The sequence below is a fragment of the Lobosporangium transversale genome (genome assembly GCF_002105155.1).
Source record: "Lobosporangium transversale strain NRRL 3116 chromosome Unknown BCR41scaffold_35, whole genome shotgun sequence".
NCBI classification, from domain to species: domain Eukaryota; kingdom Fungi; phylum Mortierellomycota; class Mortierellomycetes; order Mortierellales; family Mortierellaceae; genus Lobosporangium; species Lobosporangium transversale.
In genome coordinates, this window is record NW_019029013.1 from 272715 (window position 1) to 285169 (window position 12455).

Genomic DNA, 12455 nt, shown 5'->3' on the forward strand with positions numbered 1-12455 from the left:
CCTAACTCATTCCAGGAACTAATGGCCTGCACAAGAACTCTTAATTATAGTCATGATTTGAGAAAAAAAATAAACCCTATAATGATTGGACAGTTTAACATCAACCTTGCTATCCTGCAAGTGAAAACGTAAAAAATGAATGATCCGTGGTAGCGTGGGCACCAGCTCTAATCCAGCTCTTCTCCAGATGGTTGGTTTGTATAAAAAATAAAAATAAAAAACGAGTATACAAAATATAATTGGAACCGGAGAGGAGGAAAGACACCCCCAGTTTGCTTTAATATATTTAATTTAATACACAAGGCGCAACATGGACATGTACACATGTCCTCGTACCTCGCTACTTCATTTCTTCTAAAAATATGACCTTGACTCTCACATGTATTCCTTTTATCAAACTATGCAGATCAAAGCATTGTGAAAAAAGACTAATGGATATGATATGCATGTAAGCAGAAGAATGAAAATATGGGTTGTTATCAATGCGAGATCACTTTAGGACAAGCATCTCCATCCACAATCACATCAGTGTCTCACACCTATGAGCCGTTGCTTTATTGTCTCCCTATACGCCGAAACAGAAGCAATAGTTAAAAAAAGGATTCATTGCCACAAACTCCTTTTCTTTAATTCACGTCCTTTCAAAGGGGCGGACGTCTCCTTTTCAAATCCAAAAGGAGGCATTCTTTTTGAGTGCTCCTCTGGTGGAGAGTGAGTCCTATTGTATATGTATACTTGTAGTCAACTTTTAGTGCTGAGAAGGACTCTAGTGTCAACCCTAGCTCTGCCGTTTGAAGAAATGGATACAACTTTCTCCTCAAAGAACTTAAATAAATCCAGACAGCAAGGAGCAAGAAAGGGAAACATGCATAGAGGATATAATTTCACTGGAAGAAGGCAAAAAGGCACTCGATAGTTTATGTATCCTTAAAGATTTTAAAAGACGGGTGTTTACAGGCTGCTGAGCACTCAACACACGATCTTGTTCTTTCTTATTAGGCAACAACATTTATACACTATTATATCTATGTTAGTCGACCTAGGCTTCGAGAGAGGACCTCTGATTGAAGAGCAATTCAGGAGCGAATGACAAGGGAAAGAATAACAGTGCACAGATTTAGACGTTAGACGTTGGAAATGGACGAAAAGGGACCAAAAAGGAAGAAAAAATATACAATGTGGATGCCAGTTTAGGCAGAATGGCAAAGTGAGCAAAACTAGATGTTTAGTAGACTATGGATCACGATAATACCTCTGTTCATTTTTAACAAAATATTCCTGTGCAATAATTTTAGGCCCAACATTTGAGCTAACTGGAAGGATGGTCATCCATGCACTTGTGTCTGTTGACTAAAAATATATGCGGCCACCCGAAATGCTCAAAACTTTTTTTGTCGATGTGTCTGTGTGTGCATCTTGCCTTTCCACAAAAAAAAAGGACGAGGATGAGGGAACAGGCAGTTGGTGGATACTGTAGGCTGGGAAGAGACAGCCTTTAATTTGTTCCGTCACTCCTCTTTTTCTTCTTTCTGATCCTTCTTTTCTTCAAATCCTCTTTCTTCTTTTCTTCAACCATCCCAATTACTCTCTCTCTTCTTCTCCTCTTTACTTTTCTGTATTCTAACGACGATATTGGAAACTCAACCTCCTCCTTCGCTTTGTCATCTTTAACCTGAGCATTACTTGTAGCCATCAATATCCTTGGTTCCGACACTAGTAGCTTTATTTCAATCTCTCATGCTATCGACTTAAATTTTCACTTATCACTATCGCTATTGCTATTGCTACTGCTACTGTTCAGCGTCATTCCCCGCTTCTCTCGCCGTCGCCGGTGAGTTCATAATTGCGTTTTTGTATCGGGTGGATGTCCATGTTAGTGGCCATCAAGCAAATAATGAGGGGAATGCTTTTATTATTTCCTTGGGTTTATACTTTTCCTTTCTTCTACTCATCATGTAAACCATCATGAACGGATTCTAAATGAAATAGTTCACTCTTTCTCTCTCCCTCACCATATTTCTCTCTCTCTATCCTCTTCATATTTGATCACTAACCCTTTTATCTTTTTGTTTTTTTTTTTTTTTTTTTTGCCTTCGTCTGTAGTTCCACAACTCACAGCTTACATCCAATAATCGTGAGCGCATCCTCACACGAGACTTCATTGTTCACCATTTTTGTCAGCAGAGTGCTCTCGATATTACTTTTTTTTTTTTACCCCACACAGTGGCATTCACTCTCTTTTGCTCTTCTCGTCTGTTGGTATCAATACATCCATTCTTTTGTGAGCATATAAAAATATAAACTACCTCTTCTCTCTCCCTTCACACACCGTAATAACTCCTTTACTAATTTCCCTGACATAACATAAAACCATCATGGCAGGAACCGATGTCCAGCAAGGTAAAGTGGAAAATCAGCATCCTTTCAAGCTGTGCTCTTTTTGTTTACAAATAATTTTGCTTAAATGAACGCCGCTAATCTATTCTAAACTCCTCCATCCGTGCTACTACATTCTCATATATTTTCTGATTGTATTTATTGCTCTCTTTTCCATCATGGCTGTTATCGCAAAAGCAGAATGGAGTTCGGGAGATTTGATGAAGCATGATCAAGGTGCCAAGTCCTCACCATTTTTATCCCCACTGGCCGTCAATGGCAGCAGGACAACAGTGGCCTCTTCAACTTCTTCAAATTCGGGTTCCGATCTAGATTGTATCGAAGCAAAGGTCGAGGGACTAGATATTAGTTCATCACTGCTGGTTTCATCCACAGGGATCAGCTATCCTTCCCCGCCCTCAACTCAACAGGACACTACCAAACCACCAATCCCCCCCACAGACCCATCACCATCTAATGTCGACGCAAAGACCCAACGCAATTCAAATTTGCCATCGCCCTTACAGATAAATTCATTTGAGCCCAAATCAAGTCAACAAGGCAGCCATGATGGTCAAGGCACTCGAACGCCCTCATCTGCATCGTTTATTCAGTCCCCGACGAGCATTTCAGATTCTTCCTCCTCTGGGAGTGCACACCCATCTCACAATCATCCACCCCAACTATGGGCAGCCAACAGCAACAACCACAGCCCTCGTCACGGGCCTTTGTTGACTGGCAACTCTTCGCCTGCATTGACACCTCAACTTACAGCATCTTACAATAATAACAATGGTGGCTCCTCAAATTCACTGGCTCCCCCTGGATCATTCATGCCCGTGCCCGGCGCACCCAGGAAGAGCTCCGTTGCGAGCTTGGGTGCCATTCCTCGTAACTTCACTGGATTCCGTGGTGCACCTCTAGGTCAGACGTCTGATACAGAATCGGTTTTAAAGCAGTTTGATGTTTATTATGGCAAGGTTTATATTCGCGGTCAGCTTCAGAAAAAGAACGATCTGGGCCTTGACGGGGCTAAGTTACAAGGGGAACAATGGGCAGTCTACACCGTAGAGCTGGTTGGATCCAAGTTGCGGTTAAGCCCTATTAATAATACTACACACCTTCAGCCGGAAGAGATGACCCTTGAGGAGGCTAATGTGGAAATGCAGGACGGACCAAACGGCGGTACATTCACAATTAACTGGAAAGGAGCTAACAGGACTATTTTCCAACCTGTTCAGCAGCTCAGTCTCGGTGAACCTGAGGCGGGATCGACATGCCAAGATTGGGTCTGTGCCATTCGTCTTAGCTGTTACGAGTGCTCTCGGCTTCAGGAGATCTATACCTCAACATTACTGCGGCAACCAAAGTTCAGAGAACAAGTTGCGGCCGCGATAGAAGGTCCAGTAAAGTATGCGGGCACACTCCAGGTCCGGTTCTGGGCAGGTGAAGAGTGGCTGAATTTGTACGTCGTGATCTCGGACCAACGCGGAGAGGAAACCAAGAAGAAGAAGCAGGGCAAGGTTCTGCAGGCAATACCTATCCGAGGCCAGATTCATTTCTATGAGAATCCCAAGGCTAAAAAACCATTTGTGTCTCTTTATAACGTCAGTCAAGCCTATGCAGTTTGCCCGAGTCGATTGAGTCTAGATGCGTCCAAGAACAGCAAAGCGGGAGAGGAAGGGTCCTTGATCGTCAAGCTTGAAGGAGATGTGGTGATGCAACGGGAGAATCTTGTACCACAACGAAAGGGTTTTTTTAGTGCCGCACCCCCGCCTTCAGCCATAGCACAGAGCCTTCAAGCATTATTACCAACCGGTCGATCTATGTTTGCCACATTCCAAGTTCCCAACGCTGTGGAACGTACAAAGCTTTTGCTCGGCACCAGCGAGGCTTTTAGGATATATGGAAAGCCCGGCCCATTGCTATTTGATTCACCCATGGACCCTGCTGCTATGAACTTTGGATGCACGGCATCATCATTACTTCAGCAAGAACTCTTGATCGGATTGGATACTGTCCTTCATATCCCTCAAAGAGGTGAAAGCCTTGCGGACGTCAAGTTTTCATTTGGTGAAGTCCTTCGGAAACGCCTCATTGCAGAGAATCCCCCAGTCCCACAACGCCCTCATTCTGGGTATTTTGCAAGACGACATAGCACTTTGCCATACGGCGCCTATGGCGTTCATGAAAATTTGGCAGCACCACCGATGATGGCAGCCATGCGCGCTAGAGCCTATTCTGGATCTGCTTTCATGGCCCCACATCCCTCTTCTAATTTGCATCCAATGCAGGTTCCTCCATGGGCTGGCCGCCCCGTCAGCTCCTACATGCCTCAACCTGGACCTCTTGCTTCACCCTATAACCAACATCTTTACCGACCCGCCTATGCCTCTTCCAATACAAGTACTGATGAAAACGATGCAAACTTGGTGACGGATGAAGAAGGAGAGGACGATGAATACCCAGATTCGTCGGAAGAGGATGAAGATAGCCATATCACGCCTTTCCGCCCCCGAGCTGGCTCCCTGATGGCCCCCGCAGCCCCTTTTCGTGGACCGGGAAGCCGCAAGGGCAGTGTCAGTGCACTCAGCGTGCAGAGTGGCCGAACAGGTAGAAGCGGTAGCTTTACAAGTGCTCATGGTGTACAGATCGTCATGCCAGGAGAATCACTGCTGCCAACAACGCAAGAGAGGAGGCCAACATCAACGGTATTAGAGCTTCCATCGCTCCACTCTTTCTCGGATGAATTTGGTATCAAGGAGGAGCCCGAAGAACAACAGCAAAGGAGAATGAGCGCAGTTGTGTATCCAGCACAAATTGTGACCTCTAAGAACAAGATGCGAAGAGATTCTACAGTCAGTGGTCCCAAAAGCGCCGCCTCTGTAACCTCGCCATCTATTCCAGCCCCTGAGATTGTTACTGCAGTAGCGAACGAGGCTTCAAGCTAATTCATCAAGGGTGACATGGTTATCAATTGTACAAACATTGATTGTTGAGAATAAGTAGAACAATCCTCGAAATAACGTTTTCTGTGATGATTTCAGAAGTATACGCCTAATGCCAAAATAATAAATTCATCATACCATTTGCTATTAAATAAATATTGATTACGACGGTGCCTAAAAAAGAGGTAATATACTACCTTTTTAATGTATCCTGGGAGTAGAGATAAGAATGTACCAAAAAGATATTACTGCATCTGAAAGAGGGGTGATTATGGTACATGTACTTTGAGTCTAAAATCAAACCTGACCGACATGACACATTACTTTTCCCTTAGACACGTTCACATAATAGTATAATGGAATGAACTTCAAGCAGTAACTATTTATTTCCTTTCCTTTTAACAAAATACGAAGTCAGCGTGATACATCTAAACATTGTAACGAACAAAAAAGAATCATTTTGGTAGAATCACGGGTAGGGTTGTAAACCTTGTAAGCAGATCAAAGATCAGCTCTTCCCACAAAAACCAGGGACCTAGTCGTGCGATACAGCGATCCAAAAGTATAAAATTACATTGCCATTGCCTGGAATCGAACCAGGATCGTCTCGGCCACAACGAGATATACTAACCATTATACTACAATGGCGAACTGAATTCACTGAAGAATGCCTTAGCCTACTATAAATATATTTATATTTTAATCACGTGATTGCACGGATAACTCAGTCACCCTATTTAGCTTGACAATAATTATAATAAAAAAAAAAGCCCCCCCTCGACAATACAGCCGTAACAAATACTGGAGGAAGCATCAGAGGGCAGAGAAAGGAGGTGGCAACGATACCTAGAAGAGGGTATGCAAAGGCACGCTGAATGCAGTGCTGAAGAACGAGAAGCTTGCTTGGAGGGATTACGTGAGGCTTTCGAGAAAAGAGAATATCTGCGAGCAAGAGGAAGCAAATGAGAGAAGCAGAATATGAAAGGGTAAGCGAGAGGCGGTAATGCGTGACCAACTCGCAAGAGCTCGTACTTTGCAGGCAGCAAAAGAACGGGAGAGACTAAGAGTGGCGGCGGAAGAGAGACAAGTAAAGTGTCGGTACAAATGGGTCCGAGCTAAGCAGGAAGCAGCTCGCAAGAGGTACGAAAGGGCTCGAGCACAGCAGGAAGCAGCCCGTAGGGAAGCTTGCAGGGAAGCCCAAGAGAGAGTACTCCACCAAGAACAAAGACGATGTCAAGGACTGACAAAGGGTTTGCAAGGAAAGGTAAGTGAATGAATAACAAGAATGATAATGAGCTGAGAACTAGAATGGATTCACGAATAGTTTTATTGCAGACTGAGGTTTACTATGTTACAAATCTATCATATTTATACTTGTTTGACTGAAGCGGAGACGCGCTTCAAGAACTCTAAATAAAGCTTACTCAAATATTTCCTAAGGACTTTTACCATATGCGGAACTTCAAGTGTTGAGTTAACTTAATACACAGGATCCGAGGAAGATATCTGGTGCAATCTTATTTCAAGGTTCCTTGGCACTATAAGCCTTGGTTATTGGTTTATAGCTCTTCTAGAATCCTTGGAGCTATTCACGGAGCTAGAAAACTAGGAGACGCGACTTGGCTTGACAGGCAAACTATGCATGGAGGAATGAGTGAAGGAAATGAGCGGAACAAATTAATCAAGCACACGTGATCTTTTTCAGATTCGAATCAGACAAAAGTCATTCATCAATTCATGAGCTAGACATTGCTTGCTGTTCGTGACAGACGACGAGAAGCAGCCAAACGTTCAAGAAGGGCACAGCTGCACACCAAGTACGAGGACGAAGTGAGCTCAACGAAGAGGCCCTCGACAGACGGCTACGTAGGATGGCACAAGAGGAATTGGATTCTGTTCCGACAGTGAGCAATAAAGCACCTCAAGCGAACGTTAGCCCAGGACTAGCAGATCACACTGGAGCCGTGATACCACAAGATGTCATGGAAAGCACTCTAAGGCAAAGATCTAAGGCAAAGAGAAAGGTTAGTAGGAAGGGGAAGAGTCTCTTTATTCTCTGATGGATCGTTGGAGAATGCAGGAAAGGACTCAACGCGGATGGCTTTTGGAGTTGTTGCGCAGGAGAACGTGGACGAATACACAACAGTAATATCTGGAAAAGTTGATGGCTATGCCTCATCCAAGGCAGAACTGGCAGGTCTATTCGCAGCAACACTTATTAGTCCAAGGAATGTACCAACAACAGTCTATGTAGACAGTATGGCAGTAGCACCAGGACAGAAACAGATTGGCAAGGGACCTACGTCCATACCAGCAAGCGAAGAGGCGATATGGGCGTCATTGGAAGCCGTGTACAGAGGAGCTGCTGCAATTCGACAGGCGGGCGAATTGTATTACGACGACGAAGAGGATGAAGATGACGAGGGTGAGAGAGCCATCAGGACAGTCCAAGACCTTTACCATGGATTGGTGCCGAAAGACATGGTCAAGAATTGGAAAGATACTTTTAAGACAATCGCATGCATTGCAAAATATGTGGTTTGCAGATTTACCAAAGCTATCGAGGAAATCGGAAGGATTGAGATCTGAAACAGACGCTGCAAAGCCATCGTCAACTGGGAAAGAGACAATGGCATCACCTCTGTGAGCAAACGTGCTATTATGTACCGAGGCTTGGGGGTGCATCTCAGGGGTACTTCCATTTTTATTCATAAGGTCAGAATATTGTGTGGCGGTCGTGGCAGGGCTTTAATAAAAGGCTTCCACCTGGCAACAATAAAAACAGGTTTGATCTCCTTGACTTGCCACACGCAGAAAACATCTCACGCGCCAGAGGACGCAACTGTGTTAGGAGGCATAGACGTAGCAGAGGTGAATTCTTTGGCTCTCACCAGGGGCAACGGCGAACAGCAGACATGAAGGCGATCAGGACTGAGGCAGACCGGCAGGTGGCGGTAAGCTACCGACAGCAGGTGAAATTGGCGGCTATGGAGCGCCTGGGAAGTTGCAAAATTTTGATGACTGAGGACTGTGGCTAAAGGATGACCGACCTTTACGCAGAACAGGCCAAGTGGGGAGCAGAGCCGCGCCACAGGTCCCAGGGACCAAGGAAGTCTACTCAATGCTGATGTGGTTTATGAACAGGGTGTTGTACTGTGGCAGTATGACGACGCGGCTTCGGTCGATTATTGGATACCGCTTTATTTGCGACCCCAGTAATAGGGCAACCCATTTATAGAGCTAACATCTAAATAAATTCTACATGACCTCGTGGGTTCTTGTTATTAAAAAAAAAAAAAAAAAAAAAAAAAACTCCACGTGTCCTCTCCTCGGATGGGTTCATGATAAAGACTGGTTCTGCCGATGTCACTATGGCTTTCGGTGTCGTTGACAGGTCTCAAGCGGTGGCTACCGCAGTGCAAGGCCGGACTAATAGGTTTGCTTTGTCTGCTAAAGCGGAGCTCATGGGCCTGCTTGCTGCTATCCTAGTCAAGATATTTGTGTGTAGCTCGACAACCAGGCAGTTGTGATCCAATATCAACAACTTGTTAAACCTCGGCATCATACATTGCCTAGGGAACGTCTTCGATGCAATTATGCTGAGGTTTGAGCAGTAGTTTACCAACTCGTCAGCGACAGACCGGGTTCAGTTGAGGTAAAGCGGATCCGTGGTCATAGTAACAACGCTGGTAATGTGTTTGCCCACTCATTTGCTATTCAAAAGGTCTAGAGTAGCCTGTTTAATAGCTTATTTGATTTGTATTTACAATGATATAGTGGCTACTAGAGCAGCTAGAGTGCCTTCTGTACCTTGGAAAGTCGATCTCAGTGCTCAATCTGAGATCCAGCACTTTACACACTTTCAAGGCCAATTGGTTGAACAAGACCTCCGTCAACTTCTCAAGCAGCAAACCACCGTTCAATGGCATCAAGCATGGACAGCCCAATGGCGCACAAAAAGAGCGATCTGTGACCTTGACGGTGTGGAGTGGCGATCAACGCTGGGCCATATCCATAATAAACGCCCTGTGCATCTTTTCTACAGTAATGTCAAGGATGCCGCAGCCAGGATGCCACCATAGCAAGAAGTTACATAGTATACTGCCCATCCTCAACTTCATGCAAGCTAGACAACCCCTTCTTTATCCAGATCGAGTTTGCTGTGTCTGTGAGGCTGAAGACGAAGATAACAACCATGTATGGGCTTGTAGCACCCTTGGTGAGAGCCATAGTAACATTTGGAAGGAGGCTCTGCTGCGCATAGGTCGCTAGAGCCTTGCGGCCATCACCAAATACAACAAGGGCCACAAGAACGCAAGCCTGAGATGGGTCAGCCCTGATCAAGACGTGCATTTACAAGGACTTTCATGCATTAGTGGAGTATGATTATAAGCACAGGCAACAAAATCGGTCGTGCTCCTGATCTCAAGTGGCGTCTCAGCGATCTCTACTGAGGCATTATACCGCTCAGTTTGATCAACGAATGGGGTCCTCTGTTCCACACAGCGCGTTCTATCGCTCATAAAGTGATTCACGAGTTCGTTGGCTACCTTGAGCAGCAGGCTACAGAGTTGACTTGAAATCCACCCTGTAAGAAAGCCATCGCCAAGGAGAAGGGCCGAGGTGTGGGGCCGAGGCAGAAGCGTGTGCCACACACTGGACCAAGAAGTGACTGGAGCAACGGATATGGCTTTATGACAGTAGAAGGGTTTTGTCATTGTAGTACGGCAATGGATGCGCATCACTACAGGCGCTGTCCAAGACCTACGTTAAACCCACCCGCCGCAGACAAGGTTCTGTTGTAGACCTTGTTAGGACAGCCGCGGTTGACAACCATGGAAAGGACGAGGATGATTCCTTTCCTGTAACTGTATGTTTTCGACGTTAAACACGGTGATGAGCTGTGGTAATAGTCGCGCACCACCCAGAGGGCATACCGAGAGAATGTGACGAGACTTATGGCGACTGTAAAGCATTCCTCTTCGGAGGATGGGACATCAAGTACATTCTGGACTAGATAGTTCTTCAGTTTTATAGCGTTGTTCGGTTAGAGAGATAAATTGTTAAAAAAAAAAAAGAATCCTTATTCCCAAAGGTGGCTGGCGTGGCAGCTACTTGCTCCTTATTTTCTAGAATCAATTCTATCGGGATAGCGGTTGGCGACCGACCTGTTCTCAAAAACAGTGGCCTGCGACGTAGTAAATAATAGGATAGATGGATGAATTGATTATTGGAAAGACAGAATGAAATGAGAGTAAGAATAAGAGACAGCGGCATCTTTTCCTCCTTTCCAATGTTAAATATATTTACAATCCGAAGATTATTGTCCGAGTTATTCACATACTAACTCTTCGTAGACGACCAACCCAGCAGGCCAGTAATAAGTATTGTTTCAGCTGGACATATATTCAAACTCGTGAAGTCTGGCCTACACTAGCGCCTCGTTAGAGCATTCTGTGCTATGCATTCATGCATATTTTATAGTAATCAGAGAGTCTGTAATTGCTGATAGCTCTGAGAATATCTGGAGGGTTTTGAGGATAGAATGAAGGTTAATGAGGTTGGCTCGATTTCTGAGAGTGGTTTGAGAAGATGATGTCTGTGAATGGCTTTCAGTTGTATATTGAGATGCGCATGTTCGTGCATGACACGGTACATTGTCATAGGAGAATATTATATCCAGGCTTGGAAACTCCCAGAGGATGCTGTATATCCAGTATGCGAGCTTATAGCTATGAAGTCGATTGTATATGGAGCTCAGCAGGACTTTGAGGGCTAGACCAAAGACCGGCCAGTCAGCGTCTGTCACCACAGGAGTACAGTCCATATAGGGTGTCCAGGTGAATGGATTACCTCCCATCTACCGTAAGTACCAATTTCCCGCCTGAGACATTGACTCCTCAATGACAGGGATTTTGTTAGTCGGCATTATGACAATGGCAGTGGCGTCCTTATGGCTTGAGTTGGACCAGTATCTCAAAAGTGTGTGCAGATATATCAAGTCTACATTTAATTTTGTCGATCTTTTTGTCTTTGTGCTTCCGCTGAGGGCCAGCGCCATATAGCTGGATGCACTGGAACGTAGCAAGGGCAGCGGCTCTAAAGCGTTCAGTTTTTCGGTCTTGACTGTTTACTTGCATCTTGTATGTACCTGCCGTGTAAAACTTGAAGTATGGATCCTTCATCAGAAAATGCGATTGAGTAGTTTTTTTTTTGTATTGTTTGTAAGCGCTAGCTATTCGAGCTACGCAACATCAGACTATGCCAACCAACATGGCAATCAAAGTAGCAACTAACACGCCAATCGACACAACAGCAAGCGTGGCAGCCGGTGTGAGGAGCAGTATAATAAGCAGTAGTATAGGCTATGCAAATAGAGCATCACCTTTCCTTCCCCGCTTGTCTCTAGGAGGGAAGCTAGGCATAGATTGACGATAGAAAGAGCCGCGATGGCGGCTTCCTCAACTACAATGTCTGCGACTGTAGTAGGATTCTAGATAAATGTGGATACAGAGGAGTTGAGGAAGCGACTGGAGGCGCTACAGCGTAGAGCTAATTTAAACCTGGGCACTTTGCAAGATCGGGTTAACCAGCTCAGGAATACAAGGGAGCCAACACGATCGCAGCAGAAGTATTGTATTTTCATTGATGATAACCAAAACAGGCGAAATAGATGAAGATAGGCCCAGAGGCGGCTTCTCATGAGCATCTCTTGCTCTAGAAAAAAAGAGTGAAAATGCAAGTTTTTTTTATACATTTTGATAGACCATTTACATGAAAATATTGATATATACCGCTCATTTCAATTTTAACGACTGGAAGGTTTTTGTTCTCGAAAGCGGCTATAGACATAAATCCAATTATTTTTCCATCCCATTAAAGTAGACTTTATCTAAAATTTAAACCAAAATGGAGGCCCTCAGAATCAAAGTATCGATTGAGTTTTGTGTGGGGTCAATGACAGATGGCTACTAAAAGAACCCTATAGCCCTGTAAGCCAAAGATGGATGCTAAGGCTACCGCAAGTCTATGCTTATAAACTAGAGGCCCCCTATTCGATCATGGTGAGGATACTACGGAAGCAGTAGTAGTAGTGGCTGTAGTAATTGTAGTGTAGTGGTAGTGATGACC

The 12455-nt window shown here is 44.7% G+C and overlaps 1 protein-coding gene and 1 non-coding gene across 2 annotated transcripts; one reads left to right on the top strand and one right to left on the bottom strand.

Annotated features, from left to right (window-relative positions):
* Positions 1-2108: 2108 nt before the first annotated feature.
* On the top strand, positions 2109-5499 carry BCR41DRAFT_141045 (hypothetical protein). Its single transcript, XM_022019537.1, has 2 exons — positions 2109-2400; positions 2578-5499. The coding sequence occupies exons 1-2, from the start codon at positions 2376-2378 to the stop codon at positions 5325-5327; spliced, it is 2775 nt and encodes a 924-aa protein (XP_021878713.1). The 5' UTR covers positions 2109-2375; the 3' UTR covers positions 5328-5499.
* Positions 5500-5900: 401 nt separating this feature from the next.
* On the bottom strand, positions 5901-5972 carry BCR41DRAFT_t115. The gene has a single exon. It is a non-coding gene; the product is annotated as a tRNA-His (tRNA).
* Positions 5973-12455: the final 6483 nt, after the last annotated feature.

Excerpts from the sequence above, each read along its gene's own strand:
- BCR41DRAFT_141045 (XM_022019537.1), top strand. The coding sequence starts at position 2,376 with ATGGCAGGAACCGATGTCCAGCAAG. Across the intron at positions 2,401-2,577 it reads AGGAACCGATGTCCAGCAAG|AATGGAGTTCGGGAGATTTG; the intron begins GTAAAGTGGAAA and ends TCGCAAAAGCAG.